This window comes from Coregonus clupeaformis, chromosome 21 (assembly GCF_020615455.1).
Source record: "Coregonus clupeaformis isolate EN_2021a chromosome 21, ASM2061545v1, whole genome shotgun sequence".
NCBI lineage: Eukaryota > Metazoa > Chordata > Actinopteri > Salmoniformes > Salmonidae > Coregonus > Coregonus clupeaformis.
Window position 1 is genome coordinate 48,433,550 of NC_059212.1, and position 25,510 is coordinate 48,459,059.

The window sequence follows — 25,510 nt, forward strand, 5'->3', positions numbered from 1 at the left end:
GGCCTAATGAATTTATTTCAATTGACTGATTTCCTTATATGAACTGTAACTCAGTCAAATCTTTGAAATTGTTGCATGTTGCGTTTATATTTTTTGTTCAGTATAATTCCCTTTTTATACACTATGTGCGTATTCTGACCTTGAATTTAAACATGAGAACAGCATGCTATTCACCTGCTATTTGTTCTGGGTGGAGATCAAACAAATGAAGGTGTGGCGGAGGTGTGTCTACAGATACGACGTATTCTGACCTTGATTTAATTCCCCTCATAATTCCACCACCTTTACGCGCAATGAAACTATGAATAAGGGCAAGCAACCTGTCGGTTCCCAGTGGAACAACATCTAATTTACTTTTTTCCCGATAGAAATAACACCATTCTCCATGCACTGTCATTTACAAATTGATAAGAGTTATTGATAAGAGCTAGGTAAATGAGTAAGTGGTTTGGATAAGGGGATTGTAAATATAAATGACAATTGTTAGACAGGGCTGTGTTGGCGTTTTCTATTTTACCTTATGATCGTTGGAGACAAATGTGAAACCAGTCATGTGGCAGCAAACTGAAGCACATCAACGTGTCACCTTTCCCACAGTGAAGTTTATGAAATGCTGGCCTTATAACTTCCTGTGAATACTTATAATTTGTATCATGTTAAATACTAGCCACTATCGGTAGCCACCGTCAGCTATACCCACATACATTTATAACTGTCACTGACTTCAGTGTTAGTTTCTTTACGTTTTGCATCATTCCATTACATCGTTAATTTACCTTTCTTTCCTCTGTAACGTTCATGTGGTTGTTCCTGAGGATCGCTAGAAATAGTGGATCATATTAGGAAAACGTGTTACAAGTTGTGCAATCATTTGGGACATGTAGCATATTTTAATCTTTATGGAACGCAGACCATACGCAGCAGTTTAGACCTGGAGCCTGGCACACGGTTCACAACGACTGGACCGCTGTTATACAGTTCCATGATTAGTGAGGATTAGGGTGGATTTATAGGACTCCTGTTTAACCCCTGTTGTACACTTTTCTCACCTTCTAATATTTCATGGATTGAACAATTTAATATAGAAACTTTCAGGATTAATCAAACCACTGTATTTTTGATTAACCAGTATATGTAGTGTGTAAAGGCTCTCCAAACCAGTTTTTATTATTATTCATAAATACTTTCCTAACCCTAAATAATATACAAGATCAGAGTAGTTTTTCATCTACCAATTGGTGCTGAAAAGGAGAAATGTACATGTATTTCCATGGCTTTCTTTAATTGATCCCTAAAATTCTGAACCGTTCTCTCCAGATATTCTTATGAGTTTGTCGAGTAAATTAAAATTAAAATGATACATCTAATTTAAAGGGATGGCTTTAGATAAATGTACTGAAAACCCTATTGAATGAAAACTCCACGAGAAAATGTGTTGGCCAGCAAGTGGGAGCGTTTTCAGTGGTTGAATAAAATGTATGCAATGGCGCCGATTCAGACTTAAGAAATGTACGCCTTTCCTACGCACGTCTAGTTGGTATTCAGACTCACCTTATGCAGGCGCGTAATGCCCTTTACAGGTGTGGCTCCTTAAACGCACTGAATACATTTTATTCAACCGCTGAAAACCCTCCCACCTGCTGGCCAATAGATTTTCTCGTGGAGTTTTCATTCAATAGGGTTTTCTTTGCCACATTTTTTGCAGTTTTACTTTAGAGCATTATTGCAAACACATGGCTACCCGGACTATTTGCACTGCCCCCCCCACCCCATCCTTTTTACGCTGCTGCTACTCTGTTATGTGGTCCTCTGTAGCTCAGCTGGTAGAGCACGGCGCTTGTAACGCCAAGGTAGTGGGTTCGATCCCCGGGACCACCCATACACAAAAAATGTATGCACGCATGACTGTAAGTCGCTTTGGATAAAAGCGTCTGCTAAATGGCATATTATTTATTATTATTAATTATTTATGCATAGTCACTTTAACTCTACCCACATGTACATATTACCTCAACTACCTCAACTAGCCGGTGCCCCCGCACATTGACTCTGCAACGGTACCCCCCTGTATATATAGCCTCCCTACTGTTATTTTATTTTACTTCTGCTCTTTTTTTCTCAATACTTTTTTTGTTAAAAATAAATGCACTGTTGGTTAAGGGCTGTAAGTAAGCATTTCACTGTAATGTCCGCACCTGTTGTATTCGGCGCATGTGACCAATAAAATTTGATTTGATTTGACATTGCATGTTTTGGACATAAAAAAAAAAAAAAACTCTGCAACTGTTTTAAAGTCACCATTGGCCTCATGGTGAAATCCCTGAGCAGTTTTTTTTTCCTCTCTGGCAACTGAGTTAGGAAGGATGGATCAGCTCAGCGTTCAACACCACAGAGCCCTCCAAGCTCATCACTAAGTTTAGGACCCTGGGACTGAACACCTCCCTCTGCAACTGGATCCTGGACTTCCTGACGGGCCGCCCCCAGGTGGTAAGGGTAGGCAACAACACACATCCGCCACGCAGACCCTCAACACGTGGGCCCTTCAGGGGTGTGTGCTCAGTCCCCACCTGTACTCCCTGTGTGGCTGTGAACGACTCAAACACTATCGTTAAGTTTGCTGATGACACGACGATGGTAGGCCTAATCACCGACGATGATGAGGAAAACAACCTTTCCCTTATCGTCAGCAAGACAAAGGATCTGATCGTGGATTACAGGAAACGGAGGGCCGAGCACGCCCCTTATCCACATCGACGGGGCTGTGGAGCGGGTCGAGAGCCTCAAGTTCATCGGTGTGAACATCACTAAGGAATTAACATGGTCCACACACACCAAGACAGTCATGAAGAGGGCACGACAACACCTTTTCCCCCTCAGGAGACTGAAAAGATTTGGCATGGGTCCTCAGATCCTCAAAGAGTTCTACAGCTGCACCATTGAGAGCATCTTGACTGGCTGCATCACTGCTTGGTATGGCAACTGCTCGGCATCTGACTGCAAGGCACTACAGAGGGTAGTGTACAGCCCAGTACATCACTGGTGCCAAGCTCCCTGCCATCCAGGACCTCTATACCAGGTGGTCAGAGGAAGGCCCTAAAAATTGTCAGACTCCAGCCACCCAAGCAGTACCAATGCACCAAGTCTGGAACCAACATGACCCTGAACAGCATCTACCCCCAAGCTAAATAGTTAACCAAATAGCTACCAGGCCTATCTGCATTGACCCCCCCCTTTGCACTAACTATTTTGACTCATCACATATGCTGCTGCTAGTGCTTATTATCTATCCAGTTGCCTAGTCACTTTACCCCTACCTACAGTGGGGAGAACAAGTATTTGATACACTGCCGATTTTGCAGGTTTTCCTACTTACAAAGCATGTAGAGGTCTGTAATTATTATCATAGGTACACTTCAACTGTGAGAGACGGAATCTAAAACAAAAATCCAGAAAATCACATTGTATGATTTTTAAGTAATTAATTTGCATTTTATTGCATGACATAAGTATTTGATACATCAGAAAAGCAGAACTTAATATTTGGTACAGAAACCTTTGTTTGCAATTATAGAGATCATACGTTTCCTGTAGGTCTTGACCAGGTTTGCACACACTGCAGCAGGGATTTTGGCTCCAGGACCTTGAGATGCTTCTTACGGAGCCACTCCTTAGTTGCCCTGGCTGTGTGTTTCGGGTCGTTGTCATGCTGGAAGACCCAGCCACGACCCATCTTCAATGCTCTTCCTGAGGGAAGGAGGATGTTGGCCAAGATCTCGCAATACATGGACCCATCCATCCTCCCCTCAATATGGTGCAGTCGTCCTGTCCCCTTTGCAGAAAAGCATCCCTAAAGAATGATGTTTTCACAAAAATTACAGACCTCTACAAGCTTTGTAAGTAGGAAAACCTGCAAAATCGGCAGTGTTTCAAATACTTGTTCTCCCCACTGTATATGTACAGTGCCTTCAGAAAGTATTCATATCCCTGGATTTATTCCACATTGTTGTGTTACAGCCTGAAATCAAAATGGTTTAAACATTTTTCTTTCACCCATCTACACACAATACTCCAAAATGACAAAGTGAAAACATGTTTTTATAAATGTTTGCTAATATATAGAAAATTAAATACAGAAATTGCTTGGTTTCATAGCTATTCACACCCCTGAGTGGCGCAGCGGTCTAAGGCACTGCATCTCAGTGCTTGAGGCGTCACTACAGACCCCCTGGTTCGATTCCAGGCTGTATCACAACCGGCCGTGATTGGGAGTCCCATAGGGCAGCGCACAATTGGCTCAGCGTCGTCCGGGTTTGGCCGGTGTAGGCCGTCAATGTAAATAAGAATTTGTTCTTAACTGACTTGCCTAGTTAAATAAAGGTAAAAAAATAAACATGTTAGAATCCCCTTTGCCGGCGATTACAGCTGTGAGTCTTTCTGGGCATGTCTCTAAGATCGTTGCACACATGGATTGTACAATATATGTCTTCAACCTCTCAAGTTGGTTTTTGATCATTGCTAGACAGCCATTTTCAGTCTTGCCATAGATTTTCAAGCCAATTTAAGTCAATACTGTAACTAGGCCACTCAGGAACATTCATTGTCATCTTGGTAAGCAACTCCAGTGTATATTTGGCCTTGTGTTTTAGGCTATTGTCCTGCTGAAAGTTGAATTTGTCTCCCAGTGTCTGTTTGAAAGCATCTGAACCAGAGTTTACTCTAGGATTTTGCTTGTATTCTGTTATCCTTATCCCCAAAACCTCCATAGTCCTTGCCGATGACAAGCATACTCATAACATGAAGCAGCCACCGCCATGCTTTAAAATATGGAGTGGTACTCAGCGATATGTTGGATTTGCCCCAAACATAACACTTTGTATTCAGGATAATAAAGTGAATTTCTTTGCCACATTTTTTGCAGATTTACTTTAGTGCAAACAGGATGCATGTTTTGGAATATTTTTTATTATGTACAGGCTTCCTTCTTTTCACTCTGTCAATTAGATTAGTATTGTGGAGTAACTACAATGTTGTTGATCCATCCTCAGTTTTCTCCTATCACAGCCATTAAACTCTGTAACTGTTTTAAAGTCACCATTGGCCCCATGGTGAAATCCCTGAGTGGTTTCTTTCCTCTCTGGCAACTGAGTTAGGAAGGACAGCTTTATCTTTGTAGTGACTGGGTGTATTGATACACCATCCAAAGTGTAATTAATAACTTCCCCATGCTCAAAGGGATATTCAATGTAGGCTTTGAATTTTTTTTCCCCATCTACCAATAGGTGCCCTTCTTTGCGAGGCATTGGAAAACCTCCCTGGTTGAATCTGTGTTTGAAATTCACTGCACGACTGAGGGACCTTACAGATAATTGTATGTGTGGGGTACAGAGATGAGGTAGTCATTCAAAAATCATGTTAAAAACACTATTATTGCACACAGAGTACATGTAACTTATTATGTGACTTGTTAAGCACATTTTTTAATAATGTGTAAACATTTCTAAAAACATAATTCCACTTTGACGTTATGGGGTATCGTGGGTAACCAATGGCACAAAATCTCAATATAATCCATTAAAAATTCAGGCTTTAAGACAACACCATTTTGAAAAAGTCAAGGGGTGTGAATACTTTCTGAACGCGCTGTACATTTCTACCTCAATAACCTTGTACCCCTACACATGGACTTCGTACTGGTACCCTGTGTATATAGCCATGTTATTACCTGGTACCCCGAGTATATAGCCATGTTATTACCTGGTACCCCGGGTATATTGCAATGTTACTACCTGTTACCCCGTGTATATAGCCATGTTATTACCTGGTACCCCGGGTATATTGCAATGTTACTACCTGTTACCCCGTGTATATAGCCATGTTATTAACTGGTACCCTGTGTATATAGCCACGTTATCAACTGGTACTCTGTGTATATAGCCATGTTATTACCTGGTACCCTGGGTACAGTACCAGTCAAAAGTGTTGACACACCTACTCATTCAAGGGTTTTTCTTTATTTTTACTATTTTCTACATTGTTGAATAATAGTGAAGACATCAAAACTATTAAATAACACATATGGAATCATGTAGTAACCAAAAATGTGTTAAACAAATAAAAATATATTTTAGATTTTAGATTCTTCCAAGTAGCCACCCTTTGCCTTGATGACAGCTTTGCACACTCTTGGCATTCTCTCAACCAGCTTCACCTGGAATGCTTTTCCAACAGTCTTGAAGGAGTTCCCACATATGCTGAGCACTTGTTAGCTGCTTTTCCTTCACTCTGCGGTCCAACTCATCCCAAACCATCTCAATTGGGTTGAGGTCGGGTGATTGTGGAGGCCAGGTCATCTGATGCAGCACTCCATCACTCTCCTTCTTGGTCAAATAGCCCTTACACAGCCTGGAGGTGTGTTGGGTCATTGTCCTGTTGAAAAACAAATGTAAGTCTCACTAAGCGCAAACCAGATGGGATCGTGTATCGCTGAAAAATGCTGTGGTAGCCATGGTGGTTAAGTGTGCCTTGAATTCTAAGTCAATAAATAATAAATAAATAATATGCCATTTAGCAGACACTTTTATCCAAAGCGACTTACAGTCATGTGTGCATACATTTTTGCGTATGGGTGGTCCCGGGGATCGAACCCAATCACCGACAGTGTCACCAGCCAAGCACCCCCACACCATCACACCTCCTCCTCCATGCTTTACGGTGGGAACTACACATGCAGAGATGATCCGTTCACCTACTCTGCATCTCACAAAGACACGGCGGTTGGAACCAAGAATCTCAAATTTGGACTTATCAGACCAAAGGACAGATTTCCACCGGTCTAATGTCCATTGCTCGTGTTCATTGGCCCAAGCAAGTCTCTTCTTATTATTGGTGTCCTTTAGTAGTGGTTTCTTTGCAGCAATTCCACCATGAAGGACTGATTCACGCAGTCTCCTCTGAACAGTTGATGTTGAGATGTGTCTGTTACTTTAACTCTGTGAAGCATTTATTTGGGCTGCAATTTCTGAGGCTGGTAACTCTAATGAACTTATCCTCTGCAGTAGAGGTAACTCTGGGTCTTCCATTCCTGTGGTGGTCCTCATGAGTGCCAGTTTTATCATAGCGCTTGATGGTTTTTGCAACTGCACTTGAAGAAACTTTCAAAGTTCTTGACATTTTCCGTATTGACTGACCTTCATGTCTTAAAGTAATGATGGACTGTAATTTCTCTTTGCTTATTTGAGCTGTTCTTGCCATAATATGGACTTGGTCTTTTACCAAATAGGGCTATCTTCTGTATACCCCCCTACCTTGTCACAACACAACTGATTGGCTCAAACGCATTAAGAAGGAAAGAAATTCCACAAATTAACTTTTAACAAGGCACACCTGTTAATTGAAATGCATTCCAGGTGACTACCTCATGAAGCTTGTTGAGAGAATGCCAAGAGTGTGCAAAGCTGTCATCAAGGCAAAGGGTGGCTACTTTGAAGAATCTCAAATATAAAATATATAATATATTTTGATTTGTTTAACACTTTTTTGGTTAATATATGATTCCATATGTGTTATTTCATAGTTTTGATGTCTTCACGATTATTATACAATGTAGAAAATAGTAAAAATAAAGAAAAACCTTTGAATGAGTAGGTGTGTCCAAACCTTTGACTGGTAGTGTATATAGCCATGTTATCTTTACTCATTGTCTATTTATTCCTTGTGTTATTATTTTACAATTATTTTTCTCTCTGCATTGTGTGTAAGGAAGCATTTCACTGTTAGTCTACACCTGTTGTTTACAAACCATTTGACAGATAACATTTGATTTGATTTGATCACAGGACAATAAGAACTCTTATTTATATCTTAAGAGAACAATGAGTCACTCTCGGATCATAAGTGTGAAACTCTAACAGACATTTTATTGCAAATGTCTCTCCACCTCCCAAGCTGTATCTCGTCATGTAAAAGGTGTCACGCCTGCTCCCCCTCCCTGGCGCTCGAGGGCGCCAGGCTGCCCATCGTTATGCAGTTATGCACACCTGTCACCATCGTTACGCACACCTGTCACCATCGTTACGCACACCTGTCACCATCGTTACGCACACCTGTCACCATCGTTACGCACACATGTCACCATCGTTACGCACACCTGTCACCATCGTTACGCACACATGTCACCATCGTTACGCACACCTGTCACCATCGTTATGCACACCTGTCACCATGGTTACTCACACCTGTCACCATCGTTACGCACACCTGTCACCATCGTTACGCACACCTGTCACCACCGTTATGCACACCTGTCACCATCGTTAAGCACACCTGTCACCATGGTTACACACACCTGTCACCATCGTTATGCACACCTGTCACCATCGTTATGCACACCTGTCACCATGGTTACACACACCTGTCACCATCGTTACGCACATCTGTCACCATCGTTACGCACATCTGCACTTCATTGGACTCACCTGGACTCCTTCCCTTTGTTCATGACCTCCCCTATATCTGTCTGTTCCTCTGTTTGATCCCTGTGTAATAATGTCGTTATGTTTCCCATAACAACACAGCAACACGCTGTCTGTGTTTTGTTCCCGTCTGTTTTTCCATTAAATGTTCACTCCCTGTACTTGCTTCTCGTCTCCCTGCGTCTGTCCTCACAGAATGCTAACACCCATATTGGAGTCATCAGGGAGTTTTTTTAGTTTTTTTTTGTTGGTTGGTGACGTCGGGTCCGGGTACCACGGCCGAGGGAACCGGGGATGCCTCAGCTGGCTCGTCAGGCCTCCATGCCTTTGCTGGCTCGAGAGGTTTCTTGCCTCAGTTGGCTCGGCAGGCTCCCACCCCACGCCTCAGCAGCTCGTCAGGCTTCCACGCCTCAGCAGAAAAACGCATGTCAAAAATGTTATAAATTGATTTGCATTTTAATGAGGGAAAAAAGTATTTGACCCCTCTGCAAAACATGACTTAGTACTTGGTGGCAAAACCCTTGTTGGCAATCACAGAGGTCAGACGTTTCTTGTAGTTGGCCACCAGGTTTGCACACATCTCAGGAGGGATTTTGTCCCACTCCCCTTTGCAGATCTTCTCCAAGTCATTAAGGTTTCGAGGCTGACGTTTGGCAACTCGAACCTTCAGCTCCCTCCACAGATTTTCTATGGGATTAAGGTCTGGAGACTGGCTAGGCCACTCCAGGACCTTAATGTGCTTCTTCTTGAGCCACTCCTTTGTTGCCTTGGCCGTGTGTTTTGGGTCATTGTCATGCTGGAATACCCATCCACAACCCATTTTCAATGCCCTGGCTGAGGGAAGGAGGTTCTCACTCAAGATTTGACGGTACATGGCCACGTCCATCGTCCCTTTGATGCGGTGAAGTCGTCCTGTCCCCTTAGCAGAAAAACACCCCCAAAGCATAATGTTTCCACCTCCATGTTTGACGGTGGGGATGGTGTTCTTGGGGTCATAGGCAGCATTCCTCCTCCTCCAAACACGGCGAGTTGAGTTGATGCCAAAGAGCTCGATTTTGGTCTCATCTGACCACAACACTTTCACCCAGTTCTCCTCTGAATCATTCAGATGTTCATTGGCAATCTTCAGACGGCCCTGTATATGTGCTTTCTTGAGCAGGGGGACCTTGGGGGCGCTGCAGGATTTCAGTCCTTCACGGCGTAGTGTGTTACCAATTGTTTTCTTGGTGACTATGGTCCCAGCTGCCTTGAGATCATTCACAAGATCCTCCCGTGTAGTTCTGGGCTGATTCCTCAACGTTCTCATGATCATTGCAACTCCACGAGGTGAGATCTTGCATGGAGCCCCAGGCCGAGGGATATTGACAGTTATTTTGTGTTTCTTCCATTTGCGAATAATCACACCAACTGTTGTCACCTTCTCACCAAGCTGCTTGGCGATGGTCTTGTAGCCCATTCCAGCCTTGTGTAGGTCTACAATCTTGTCCCTGACATCCTTGGAGAGCTCTTTGGTCTTGGCCACAGTGGAGAGTTTGGAATCTGATTGATTGATTGCTTCTGTGGACAGGTGTCTTTTATACAGGTAACAAACTGAGATTAGGAGCACTCCCTTTAAGAGTGTGCTCCTAATCTCAGCTCGTTACCTGTATAAAAGACACCTGGGAGCCAGAAATCCTTCTGATTGAGAGGGGGTCAAATATTTATTTCCCTCATTAAAATGCAAATTAATTTATAAAATTTTTGACGTGTTTTTCTGGATTTTGTTGTTGTTATTCTGTCTCTCACTGTTCAAATAAACCTACCATTAAAATTATAGACGATATATGATCATTTTTTTGTCAGTGGGCAAACGTACAAAATCAGCAGGGGATCAAATACTTTTTTCCCTCACTGTAACTATAACCTCTGTAACTATTCCCCAGGTCGTTGCTGTAAATGAGAATGTGTTTTCAGTCAACTTATCTGGTAAAATAAATATCAATATAAAGCCAGTGACTTGAATGTGTCAGTACAGTACCGCTGAAGCAGAGACACAGGGTGTGGAACCAGCGGACAGATACTGTTCTCATCAGAACCAACTATGCTGACGAAGAAATCAATTATATTATGCAAGAAGGTCAAGTCTTTGGATTGTTCATAGGATGCAATAGGTATGAACACTGTTTAATCTTCAGACCCACAGCTGAGGACAGGCTGCTGCTAACCCTTCACTGTTTAATCTTCAGACCCACAGCTGAGGACAGGCTGCTTCTAACCCTTCACTGTTTAATCTTCAGACCCACAGATGAGGACAGGCTGCTTCTAACCCTTCACTGTTTAATCTTCAGACCCACAGCTGAGGACAGGCTGCTTCTAACCCTTCACTGTTTCATCTTCAGACCCACAGCTGAGGACAGGCTGCTTCTAACCCTTCACTGTTTAATCTTCAGACCCACAGCTGAGGACAGGCTGCTTCTAACCCTTCACTGTTTAATCTTCAGACCCACAGCTGAGGACAGGCTGCTTCTAACCCTTCACTGTTTCATCTTCAGACCCACAGCTGAGGACAGGCTGCTTCTAACCCTTCACTGTTTAATCTTCAGACCCACAGCTGAGGACAGGCTGCTTCTAACCCTTCACTGTTTAATCTTCAGACCCACAGCTGAGGACAGGCTGCTGCTGTGGAACATTTCGAACCCTTCACCTGAGAATTTAACACTGGACGCAGGATCAAGGGATCAAGGGATCAAGGGATCGACTGAAACTGGCAGTCGAATCAGTGTTTATTAACAATCTCACTCAGTCAGACTCTGGGTAGTACAGGGAAGAGTGCTGGAAACAGGGCAGGCGTTCAGATAAAGGAAAACCTAAAGCCTTCTTAGTCTGCCATACTGTAAACGATAGCTTTTCATTTACATTTACGTCATTTAGCAGACGCTGTTATCCAGAGCCACTTACAAATTGGTGCATTCACCTTAGGATAGCCAGTGGGACAACCACATCTTGATCACAGTAAGTACATTTCTTTAAACAAGTCAGTGCTAGCAGGTGAAATAAGTCAGGTGTTAGTAAAGGGGGGGGTAGAAGGATTACTATTATACTATTCCAGGTATTCCTTAAAGAGGTGAGGTTTCAAGTGTCTCCGGAAGGTGGTCAGTGACTCCGCTGTCCTGCCGTCGTGGGGGAGCTTGTTCCACCATTGGGGTGCCAGAGCAGCGAATAGCTTTGACTGGGCTGAGTGGGAACTGTACTTCCGTAGAGGTAGGGGGGCCAGCAGGCCAGAGGTGGATGAACGTAGTGCCCTCGTTCGGGTGTAGGGTCTGATCAGAGCCTGAAGGTAAGGAGGTGCCGTTCCCCTCACAGCTCCGTAGGCAAGCACCATGGTCTTGTAGTAGATGCGAGCTTCAACTGGAAGCCAGAGATTTATGTGCAGTAGGTCGTGATACCGTGACAGTCCAATGGCTCCGGGAGGGCAGTGATACCAGCTACCTACAGCCTTCCATGGTGGACATAAGTGGTAGAGCATAGCTGGCAGAGAACCACTCCTCTCTAAGCATTATTTTTAACCAGGAAGGACCTGGGCAAGTACAGGTACCTGGTACTGGATGGACATCAGTGTCTTTACAGTGAAGTAATATGGATAACATCTAAGACAGATTACATTCAACATTCAGCAGTCAGCTGGAGAGGAGGCGGTACAACCCTGCTCTATCCCTGACCACAATAGCCAATGAAAGTCTCCGGATCCTTCACAGAGCAGTTGGTGGAAACATCTAGACTTCACCTTAAGCTTTTTCTGGGACACCTTGGTCCCCCTCCGGTCCTCCATCTCCTCACCCTCCTCCTCCACTGCTCCATCCTGGTTGGTGGGAGGGGAGGGGAGCTTCTCCCCCCCTCCAGGGTCTCAAACCCCACCACAACACACAACCTAATAAAATAACCGTTCGGGTGCGTCCAAAATGGCCGTATTCCGTATATGGTCAAAAGTAGTAAACTACAAGGGGAATAACATGACACCACCTTAGATATGTGTTACATATGAGTTGATTGAGATATAGTATTTTGGTAGTATTTGAGATATAGTATTTTGGTAGTATTTGAGATATAGTATTTTGGTAGTATTTCCCCCTTTAGGGCACGGTAGTTATTGTAATTCATTTCTCTCTGTTCTGTATATATTACAAGGCAGCCGTGATAAAGAGCACATTATAACAAAGAGTAACAGCGCCCCCATCTGTCAGTGCTGTTGAACTACAGTACCTGCGGCCTAGCTCGGCCTGCCTCCTGGCATGGCGTCTCAACTCCACAGGAAGCTCTGACGTCACTTCCTGTGTTCTCCCCAAACAGGTTCCAGGCCAGGAGCAGCCTGCTGGGGGAGGGGTGGGGGGGTGGGTGGGGCACTCAGCAGCCAATCAGGGGTGGGCTCTCTGCGCCTCACTTTTGGTGCCTTCCTCGTTGACCTCCAGCGAATCAGAGCACAGCGCTCAAGACAGGGTGGTGCGCCAGTCTCTCATCAGCTCCTTCATCTGTAACGAACAGGTAAAACAACAGGGGACCATAGAGTCCCACAGCGGCCTTGTCCCAGAGAGATTTACACTGTTATCAAAAACGTAAAGCCAGGGTACGCCTATACAAAACACAGCCCTTATTTTAAGTGTTTAAAATCCCATGGGAAAAAATGAATGGTGGAAAAAAACGATTGGTACCAGTTCCCTGTTTGACCGCTAGATTTTATGGGTATTATGACTCGTACTGTGGTACTCTATTTAACAGGACACAACGTTTTTGGAAAAGTTCAGATAGCATATTTCTATGAAGAATATAGCTCTCAAACTCTTCTTCTCCATACGTAGGCTTTTCAGCGGTTACATTCGCCAACGGTTGACTCTTTGTGAACTACAATTCCAATGCTGTGTTTGACCATTTAGAAATGTCAATCATTGCTTTCGAAATGAAACATACAGTGTTCATACCCCTTGACCTATTCCACAATTTGTTATGTTGCAGCCTGAAATCAAAATGGATTAAATAGATGTATTTCTCTCACCCATCTATCTACACACAATATCCCATAATGACCAAGTGAAAATATGTTTTTAGGAATGTTTGCAAATTTATTGAAAATGAAAATGAAATACAGAAATATCTTATTTACATAAATATTCACACCCCTAAATCAATACATGTTAGAATCACATTTGACAGTGATTACAGCCATAGATTTGCCAAGATTTTCAAGCCGATTTAATTCAAAACTGTAACTAGGCCACTCAGGAACATTCACTGTCATCTTGGTAAGCAACTCCAGTGCAAAAAACATTAAGAACACCTACAGTGAGGGAAAAAAGTATTTGATCCCCTGCTGATTTTGTACGTTTGTCCACTGACAAAGACATGATCTGTCTATAATTTTAATGGTAGGTTTATTTGAACATTGAGAAACAGAATAACAACAACAAAAATCCAGAAAAAAAGCATGTCAAAAATGTTAGAAATTGATTTGCATTTTAATGAGGGAAATAAGTATTTGACCCCCTCTCAATCAGAAAGATTTCTGGCTCCCAGGTGTCTTTTATACAGGTAACGAGCTGAGATTAGGAGCACACTCTTAAAGGGAGTGCTCCTAATCTCAGCTTGTTACCTGTATAAAAGACACCTGTCCACAGAAGCAATCAATCAATCAGATTCCAAACTCTCCACCATGGCCAAGACCAAAGAGCTCTCCAAGGATGTCAGGGACAAGATTGTAGACCTTCACAAGGCTTGAATGGGCTACAAGACCATCGCCAAGCAGCTTGGTGAGAAGGTGACAACAGTTGGTGCGATTATTCGCAAATGGAAGAAACACAAAATAACTGTCAATCTCCCTCGGCCTGGGACTACATGCAAGATCTCACCTCGTGGAGTTGCAATGATCATGAGAATGGTGAGGTATCAGCCCAGAACTACACGGGAGGATCTTGTCAATGATCTCAAGGCAGCTAGGACCATAGTCACCAAGAAAACAATTGGTAACACACTACGCCGTGAAGGACTGAAATCCAGCAGCGCCCGCAAGGTCCCCCTGCTCAAGAAAGCACATATACAGGCCCGTCTGAAGTTCGCCAATGAACATCTGAATGATTCGGAGGAGAACTGGGTGAAAGTGTTGTGGTCAGATGAGACCAAAATGGAGCTCTTTGCCATCAACTCAACTCGCTGTGTTTGGAGGAGGAGGAATGCTGCCTATGACCCCAAGAATACCATCCCCACCGTCAAACATGGAGGTGGAAACATTATGCTTTGGGGGTGTTTTTCTGCTAAGGGGACAGGACAACTTCACCGCATCAAAGGGACAATGGATGGGGCCATGTACCGTCAAATCTTGGGTGAGAACCTCCTTCCCTCAGCCAGGGCATTGAAAATGGGTAGTGGATGGGTATTCCAGCATGACAATGACCCAAAACACACGGCCAAGGCAACAAAGGAGTGGCTCAAGAAGAAGCACATTAAGGTCCTGGAGTGGCCTAGCCAGTCTCCAGACCTTAATCCCATAGAAAATCTGTGGAGGGAGCGGAAGGTTCGAGTTGCCAAACGTCAGCCTCGAAACCTTAATGACTTGGAGAAAATCTGCAAAGAGGAGTGGGACAAAATCCCTCCTGAGATGTGTGCAAACCTGGTGGCCAACTAAAATAAATGTCTGACCTCTGTGATTGCCAACAAGGGTTTTGCCACCAAGTACTAAGTAATGTTTTGCAGAGGGGTCAAATACATATTTCCCTCATTAAAATGCAAATCAATTTATAACATTTTTGACATATAATAGTAATAATAATGGTTGCCAGGAACGGTGGTTAGTAGACGGGGACGTCGAGCGGTGGAGAGAGGGTGCGATAGTAGGCGTGACAACAGTTTGTCCTGATTTGCATTTGGGTGCAATCGATTAGCTTTAATTTCTCAGAGATCAAAATTATATTTCAACAAAATAATGTTTCAGGAATACTAATCGTACTGTATCTGTTACCAACAACAAAACAATTTCAGAACAATCTGAGATGATGGGGGTGTCGAAATCCTGTTTCTTGTGCGTTTTGAGGTGGAATGACCCTATTTTTAGTGATCCATAGTTACACAGTATTTAGACACTTTCCTGTGAAATGTGAGTCATATTTGTCGCAATAACAATAGGGCAAATAATTCTTTAATGAGAGGGAGACAGAAAACATCACAAACAAAGGAATTTGTACAAAAAAACAATTATTCAACTTTATTAGAGTTTTTTTTTTCCAGCAACATCTTTTTTTAAATTCCAGTTCTTTAATCAACAAATATAAAACAGACTGTGTAATACAACAGATCAAACCCCTACAGCACTAAGCATTCACAAGGTATAAATGAACATTGTGGCTTATTCCAGCCAGCATGTCAGACTCAGTCCTGTCGTGCCCTGCGGCCTTGTGGGTAAAGATGTGCTTGAGTGGCGTGATGGCGGCTGGCTCGCTGGCTGGCCGGCCGACGCAGGCTGGGGAGTGGTCCTCAGTTGGGGTTGTGCTGTTCATCTCTCCACCTCTCTTTAACAGAACTACACATCTCCACCTCTCTCACTCTCTTTAACAGAACGATAACCTGCTATCTATCTATCTATCTATCTATCTATCTATCTATCTATCTATCTATCTATCTATCTATCTATCTATCTATCTATCTTTCCGTAAGGTTTGGGTCAATTCCAGTTTCAATAAAGTCGATTACAGCTAAATGAATCGAATTACAGCTAAATGAATGATTTTTGATTCATGAATTGAATTCACTCCCTGAAAATGACTGGATTGAAAATGGAACTGATCCCAACTCCTAGCTGTCAGGTTGCTATGGTAGCACAGTAGATACAGACACTAACTTTCTCTCTCTCTTTCTATCTCTCTCTCTCTTTACTTTCCTCTATGCCGGTACATCAAGAGAGTGAATCGTTTTAACAATATAGTTTGAAGCTGCAGTATATATCTATGTATAATTGTACATATATATAATCAATCATAATTATATATATATATTTATCATTTATATTTCTGTATAAAATAATAGCAGGGCGGTTGGAGGGTGCAGAGGGTTTGTCTCTGTCCCTCCGGTAGTAATGGTAGTATTCTGTACAGGGGAGCCAGTGTTAGTGGCTGCTACTCCTCTCTCCACCACCATGAGGCGCTGCTCCAGCAGTCCCTATGTTCCAACCCCCAGGCAGCGGACTGACCAATCAGCTCGCTGGGAACCAAGGAACGTGGAGGGGCACAAATATGATTCATACAGAGATTCAGGAGTTGATTCTCAAGTTCAACTTCTCTGTTGGGTATAAAAGTCTGTTCGTCCGTTGGTCTCCAGATTCATTCTCTGGTTATTGAAGGCCTCAATGCCTTCAAGGCTTCTCTCTGTTGTTGAAATCATCATGTGCTCTTTGAGTTTCTGTACAATGCTGATTTAGTTGGCGTTAGTTGATTTCACGTTTTTCGCTAGCTACTGTGGTTTATATATAGTACCTGCATCGAGGCGGTTGGTGTATGCTTTTGAATAATTTTGTACTTTTTCTCCTACGTTTTACAAAGAAACAGCAAAGTGAAAAGGCTTATCATCTTAGTTAATCTCGCTCCGTTTTAAAACGAATAAGACTAAAAAATGTATGAGAATAATAAACAATAAAATCTTGATACAAAGACAAAACTGTCAGTAGCCTCAGAGAACAAACAGTGGCTATCCTGTATTCGTGTCTAGGGAGTAAAAAATACAGGTCCCTAAAATAAGCTAGAACATTTTTTAAAAACTAAAATAAAAACATACCGATTATGGTGGAAAAACTAAAATGCTGAGCCCCAGTTAAGTCATTAAGACAAAATAAATGTCTGATGTTATTAAAACAATTATTTAAAAAATAAAAAATGATTAACTAAATAATAAGAAGAATATTATTCATAATAATGATAATAAAATAATAATAATCTTAGTGCTACCAGCAGCCGTTGACTAAAGGAGAACAGAAACCAGAACTCAGTCAGAACTGTCGCCTGCTCCCATATGAAAAGTTGTCGTCGTCATGGTATTGTTTCTTGTTTGTTTTTTAAAGAAATCTTTAGGGTGTTTTTTTTATTTTTTTTTATCCGAGTAGTAGACCTCTGGGATTGGTTGAATCCGTCGCTAGGTGACAGTGGCACCTCCCTCCTCCCCTGTGATAGGGTAGCTATGGCAGGGTCAGGTCAGGTGGGTTGATACAGGTACGGTGGCTGAGATGGGACATTCAGTGCCATGCCAGAGGCTGCTCAGCTCAGAGTGGTTACGTTGCATAGTGGTCAAAGCTCCCCAGGTACTCCAAAGCTGCCCTGTAGCACAGCTGATACTGGTCCTAGAGAGAGAAAACGCATCAGTCAGTCAATCATATCTTTCTATCTATGATGCAGCATTACATTATTGTATGTTTTTAACCCTTTCTATTGAGAGGTGCTGCTAGAGTTATGAACCCTTTCTATTGAGAGGTGCTGCTTGAGTTATGAACCCTTTCTATTGAGAGGTGCTGCTAGTTATGAACCCTTTCTATTGAGAGGTGCTGCTTGAGTTATGAACCCTTTCTATTGAGAGGTGCTGCTAGATTTATGAAACCTTTCTATTGAGAGGTGCTGCTAGAGTTATGAACCCTTTCTATTGAGAGGTGCTGCTTGAGTTATGAACCTGTTCTATTGAGAGGTGCTGCTAGTTATGAACCCTTTCTATTGAGAGGTGCTGCTAGTTATGAACCCTTTCTATTGAGAGGTGCTGCTAGAGTTATGAACCCTTTCTATTGAGAGGTGCTGCTAGAGTTATGAACCCTTTCTATTGAGAGGTGCTGCTAGAGTTATGAACCCTTTCTATTGAGAAGTGCTGCTAGTTATGAACCCTTTCTATTGAGAGGTGCTGCTAGAGTTATGAACCCTTTCTATTGAGAGGTGCTGCTAGATTTATGAAACCTTTCTATTGAGAGGTGCTGCTAGAGTTATGAACCCTTTCTATTGAGAGGTGCTGCTAGATTTATGAAACCTTTCTATTGAGAGGTGCTGCTAGAGTTATGAACCCTTTCTATTGAGAGGTGCTGCTAGAGTTATGAACCCTTTCTATTGAGAGGTGCTGCTAGTTATGAACCCTTTCTATTGAGAGGTGCTGCTATAGTTATGAACCCTTTCTATTGAGAGGTGCTGCTTGAGTTATGAACCTTTTCTATTGAGAGGTGCTGCTAGTTATGAACCCTTTCTATTGAGAGGTGCTGCTAGTTATGAACCCTTTCTATTGAGAGGTGCTGCTAGAGTTATGAACCCTTTCTATTGAGAGGTGCTGCTAGAGTTATGAACCATTTCTATTGAGAGGTGCTGCTAGAGTTATGAACCCTTTCTATTGAGAAGTGCTGCTAGTTATGAACCCTTTCTATTGAGAGGTGCTGCTAGAGTTATGAACCCTTTCTATTGAGAGGTGCTGCTAGAGTTATGAACCCTTTCTATTGAGAGGTGCTGCTAGTTATGAACCCTTTCTATTGAGAGGTGCTGCTTGAGTTATGAACCCTTTCTATTGAGAGGTGCTGCTAGTTATGAACCCTTTCTATTGAGAGGTGCTGCTTGATTTATGAACCCTTTCTATTGAGAGGTGCTGCTAGTTATGAACCCTTTCTATTGAGAGGTGCTGCTAGTTATGAACCCTTTCTATTGAGAGGTGCTGCTTAAGTTATGAACCCTTGCTATTGAGAAGTGCTGCTTGAGTTATGAACCCTTTCTATTGAGAGGTGCTGCTAGTTATGAACCCTTTCTATTGAGAGGTGCTGCTAGAGTTATGAACCCTTTCTATTGAGAGGTGCTGCTAGTTATGAACCCTTTCTATTGAGAGGTGCTGCTTAAGTTATGAACCCTTTCTATTGAGAAGTGCTGCTTGAGTTATGAACCCTTTCTATTGAGAAGTGCTGCTTGAGTTATGAACCCTTTCTATTGAGAGGTGCTGCTAGTTATGAACCCTTTCTATTGAGAGGTGCTGCTAGAGTTATGAACCCTTTCTATTGAGAGGTGCTGCTAGTTATGAACCCTTTCTATTGAGAGGTGCTGCTTAAGTTATGAACCCTTTCTATTGAGAAGTGCTGCTTGAGTTATGAACCCTTTCTATTGAGAAGTGCTGCTTGAGTTATGAACCCTTTCTATTGAGAGGTGCTGCTTGAGTTATGAACCCTATCTATTGAGAAGTGCTGCTAGAGTTATGAACCCTTTCTATTGAGAGGTGCTGCTTGAGTTATGAACCCTTTCTATTGAGAAGTGCTGCTAGAGTTATGAACCCTTTCTATTGAGAGGTGCTGCTTGAGTTACGAACCCTTTCTATTGAGAGGTGCTGCTAGTTATGAACCCTTTCTATTGAGAAGTGCTGCTTGAGTTATGAACCCTTTCTATTGAGAGGTGCTGCTTGAGTTATGAACCCTTTCTATTGAGAGATGCTGCTAGTTATGAACCCTTTCTATTGAGAAGTGCTGCTAGAGTTATTAACCCTTTTTATTGAGAGGTGCTGCTTGAGTTATGAACCCTTTCTATTGAGAGGTGCTGCTAGAGTTATGAACCCTTTCTATTGAGAAGTGCTGCTGGAGTTATGAACCCTTTCTATTGAGAGGTGCTGTTAGTTATGAACCCTTTCTATTGAGAGGTGCTGCTTGAGTTATGAACCCTTTCTATTGAGAGGTGCTGTTAGTTATGAACCCTTTCTATTGAGAGGTGCTGCTTGAGTTATGAACCCTTTCTATTGAGAGGTGCTGCTAGTTATGAACCCTTTCTATTGAGAAGTGCTGCTTGAGTTATGAACCCTTTCTATTGAGAGGTGCTGCTAGTTTTGAACCCTTTCTATTGAGAAGTGCTGCTAGAGTTATGAACCCTTTCTATTGAGAGGTGCTGTTTGAGTTCTACAGTCTGCCTTGGAATCCTTTTTGATTTGTCGTCGAGGAGCATTTCCTCCATTCCACTCTCCAACAATGGAAGACAACAACAGTCCAGTACAGCTGTCCGTACCTCTGTCTGCACCATGGCAGGTCTCTGGGTCCGTAGCGTCTTGACGGTCTGGAAGAGGTCCACCACCCCTTCGTACCTCATCCTCTCCAACACGATACTCAGAGTGATGAAGACTCCTGTCCTGCCCACCCCAGCACTGAGGAAGAGGAGGAACACACACACGTTACACACCTTACAGAGTATGCACGGTAGCCCATAGGCTTGGGGCGGTATCCAGATTTTCATACCGTCACACCGTTCTTCTGCCATCCCGGGATTTACGGTATTAGCAGGATAACACAAAGAAAACCATTATAAGATATCTGATGGCGAACATTTAGTAGTGAATTGCATACAACTGTAACTTCATCACCTCATGTGCACCGCACGACAGAGACTCACTGATAGATATAGAACGCTATGGACTCACCAGCAGAGACTCACTGATAGATATAGAACACTATGGACTCACCAGCAGAGACTCACTGATAGATATAGAACACTATGGACTCACTGATAGATATAGAACACTATGGACTCACCAGCAGAGACTCACTGATAGATATAGAACACTATGGACTCACCAACAGAGACTCACTGATAGATATAGAACACTATGGACTCACCAACAGAGACTCACTGATAGATATAGAACACTATGGACTCACTGATAGATATAGAACACTATGGACTCACTGATAGATATAGAACACTATGGACTCACTGATAGATATAGAACACTATGGACTCACTGATAGATATAGAACACTATGGACTCACTGATAGATATAGAACACTATGGACTCACTGATAGATATAGAACACTATGGACTCTCTACCAGAGACTCACTGATAGATATAGAACACTATGGACTCACCAACAGAGACTCACTGATAGATATAGAACACTATGGACTCACTGATAGATATAGAACACTATGGACTCACTGATAGATATAGAACACTATGGACTCACTGATAGATATAGAACACTATGGACTCACCAGCAGAGACTCACTGATAGATATAGAACACTATGGACTCACCAACAGAGACTCACTGATAGATATAGAACACTATGGACTCACCAGCAGAGACTCACTGATAGATATAGAACGCTATGGACTCTCTACCAGAGACTCACTGATAGATATAGAACACTATGGACTCACCAGCAGAGACTCACTGATAGATATAGAACACTATGGACTCACCAGCAGAGACTCACTGATAGATATAGAACACTATGGACTCACCAGCAGAGACTCACTGATAGATATATAACACTATGGACTCACCAGCAGAGACTCACTGATAGATATAGAACGCTATGGACTCACCAGCAGAGACTCACTGATAGATATAGAACACTATGGACTCACTGATAGATATAGAACACTATGGACTCACTGATAGATATAGAACACTATGGACTCACCAGCAGAGACTCACTGATAGATATAGAACACTATGGACTCACCAGCAGAGACTCACTGATAGATATAGCACACTATGGACTCACTGATAGATATAGAACACTATGGACTCACTGATAGATATAGAACACTATGGACTCACCAGCAGAGACTCACTGATAGATATAGAACACTATGGACTCACTGATAGATATAGAACACTATGGACTCACCAGCAGAGACTCACTGATAGATATAGAACACTATGGACTCACTGATAGATATAGAACACTATGGACTCACTGATAGATATAGAACACTATGGACTCACCAGCAGAGACTCACTGATAGATATAGAACACTATGGACTCACTGATAGATATAGAACACTATGGACTCACTGATAGATATAGAACACTATGGACTCACCAGCAGAGACTCACTGATAGATATAGAACACTATGGACTCACTGATAGATATAGAACACTATGGACTCACCAGCAGAGACTCACTGATAGATATAGAACACTATGGACTCACCAGCAGAGACTCACTGATAGATATAGAACACTATGGACTCACCAGCAGAGACTCACTGATAGATATAGAACGCTATGGACTCTCTACCAGAGACTCACTGATAGATATAGAACACTATGGACTCACCAGCAGAGACTCACTGATAGATATAGAACACTATGGACTCACCAGCAGAGACTCACTGATAGATATAGAACACTATGGACTCACTGATAGATATAGAACACTATGGACTCACCAACAGAGACTCACTGATAGATATAGAACACTATGGACTCACCAGCAGAGACTCACTGATAGATATAGAACGCTATGGACTCTCTACCAGAGACTCACTGATAGATATAGAACACTATGGACTCACCAGCAGAGACTCACTGATAGATATAGAACACTATGGACTCACTGATAGATATAGAACGCTATGGACTCTCTACCAGAGACTCACTGATAGATATAGAACACTATGGACTCACCAGCAGAGACTCACTGATAGATATAGAACACTATGGACTCACCAGCAGAGACTCACAGATAGATATAGAACACTATGGACTCACCAGCAGAGACTCACTGATAGATATAGAACGCTATGGACTCACTGATAGATATAGAACGCTATGGACTCACCAGCAGAGACTCACTGATAGAATATAGAACACTATGGACTCACTGATAGATATAGAACGCTATGGACTCACCAGCAGAGACTCACTGATAGATATAGAACACTATGGACTCACCAGCAGAGACTCACTGATAGATATAGAACGCTATGGACTCACCAGCAGAGACTCACTGATAGATATAGAACACTATGGACTCACCAGCAGAGACTCACTGATAGATATAGAACACTATGGACTCACCAGCAGAGACTCACTGATAGATATAGAACACTATGGACTCACTGATAGATATAGAACACTATGGACTCACCAGCAGAGACTCACTGATAGATATAGAACACTATGGACTCACTGATAGATATAGAACACTATGGACTCACTGATAGATATAGAACACTATGGACTCACTGATATATATAGAACACTATGGACTCACCAGCAGAGACTCACTGATAGATATAGAACACTATGGACTCACTGATAGATATAGAACGCTATGGACTCACCAGCAGAGACTCACTGATAGATATAGTACACTATGGACTCACCAGCAGAGACTCACTGATAGATATAGAACACTATGGACTCACTGATAGATATAGAACGCTATGGACTCACCAGCAGAGACTCACTGATAGATATAGAACGCTATGGACTCACTGATAGATATAGAACACTATGGACTCACCAGCAGAGACTCACTGATAGATATAGAACACTATGGACTCACTGATAGATATAGAACGCTATGGACTCACCAGCAGAGACTCACTGATAGATATAGAACGCTATGGACTCACTGATAGATATAGAACACTATGGACTCACTGATAGATATAGAACACTATGGACTCACTGATAGATATAGAACGCTATGGACTCACCAGCAGAGACTCACTGATAGATATAGAACACTATGGACTCACTGATAGATATAGAACACTATGGACTCACCAGCAGAGACTCACTGATAGATATAGAACACTATGGACTCACCAGCAGAGACTCACTGATAGATATAGAACACTATGGACTCACCAGCAGAGACTCACTGATAGATATAGAACACGATGGACTCACCAGCAGAGACTCACTGATAGATATAGAACACTATGGACTCACCAGCAGAGACTCACTGATAGATATAGAACACTATGGACTCACCAACTCCAGCTTTCTCCTGTTGTGCTATTTACAAACAAACACGTGACTGGGTCAACTGTTCTGGGGAACTACGGTAAGCTTCATAATGTAAAATAATGTGACAGCTGAAATGAAGAACGCAATCTGCTTTATCTCTTAACGTATTGCACAAGTTGACTGCAGGTATTTACTTAAAAAGTAGCTACAAATATCCAAATGTATTGAAAAACTTCAAATAAATTGTTTTGACGGTATTGAAAAATCATCCCATGGCTATTTCCAAATACCCCAGTATACGTTATACCTATGGTATGCCTACGGTATGCCCACGGTATGCCTACGGTATGCCCACGGTATGCCTATGGTATGCCTACGGTATGCCCACGGTATGCCTACGGTATGCCTACGGTATGCCCACGGTATGCCTACGGTATGCCTACGGTATGCCCACGATATGCCCACGGTATGCCTACGGTATGCCTACGGTATGCCCAGGCCTAGTATCCTCCTTTATAGTAAATACCCGGTACCAAATGGTGCCTAGTGATTCTTGTTTTAATTCATCCAAAAGCAACACACCAGTCATCTATTGCGTAATCACCATTTTGCCATGTCATTACTGGCTATTCAGCCAAGTCTCATTACCTGCAGTGAACAGTGATTGGTCCGTCCTGTCCAAACTGCTCCTTGGTTTTATGCACTTGGCCAATGAAATCGATGAACCCTTCCCCGGTTTTTGGCACTCCTTGTTCTGGCCAATCAGTGAACTGGAATTGGCGGATCGTCCTGGATTGGCCATCCTAAAGGAACCAATAGGAGGAGAGTATGTTAGAGCGGTAGTCGAGATGGAACCAGTCATATGGTCAGGTGCCAAAATTGCAATTGGCTCAGAACAGGGCAGCACAGCTGGCCCTTGGATGTACACAGAGAGCTAACATTAATAATATGCATGTCAATCTCTCCTGGCTCAAAGTGGAGGAGAGATTGACTTCATCACTACTTGTATTTGTGAGAGGTATTGACATGTTGAATGTACCGAGCTGTCTGTTTGAACTACTGGCACACAGCTTGGCCACCCATGCATACCCCACAAGACTACAGTCCCCAAGTCCAGAACAGACTATGGGAGGTGCACAGTACTACATAGAGCCATGACTACATGGAACTCTATTCCACATCAAGTAACTCATGCAAGCAGTAAAATGTGATAAAAACCCCAGATAAAAATACACCTTACGGACCAGCGGGGACTGTGAAGCAACACAAACATAGGCACAGACACATGCATACAAACACACATGATAACATACACACTATACACACACGTACA

The 25,510-nt window shown here is 42.6% G+C and overlaps 1 protein-coding gene across 3 annotated transcripts in view; it reads right to left on the minus strand.

The window, feature by feature from the left end:
• Positions 1–16,073: 16,073 nt before the first annotated feature.
• LOC121535393 (receptor-type tyrosine-protein phosphatase F) overlaps positions 16,074–25,510 on the minus strand; it is a 419,130-nt gene continuing 409,693 nt past the window's right edge. For all 3 annotated transcript variants that reach the window (XM_045205947.1, XM_045205949.1, XM_045205948.1), the window contains 3 exons: positions 24,826–24,980; positions 20,474–20,609; positions 16,074–17,817 (listed from right to left, as the gene is read on the minus strand). In XM_045205947.1, coding sequence (XP_045061882.1) covers positions 17,749–17,817; positions 20,474–20,609; positions 24,826–24,980 — 360 coding nt within the window. In that variant the 3' untranslated portion in view covers positions 16,074–17,748. The remainder of the gene's footprint in view (positions 17,818–20,473; positions 20,610–24,825; positions 24,981–25,510) is intronic.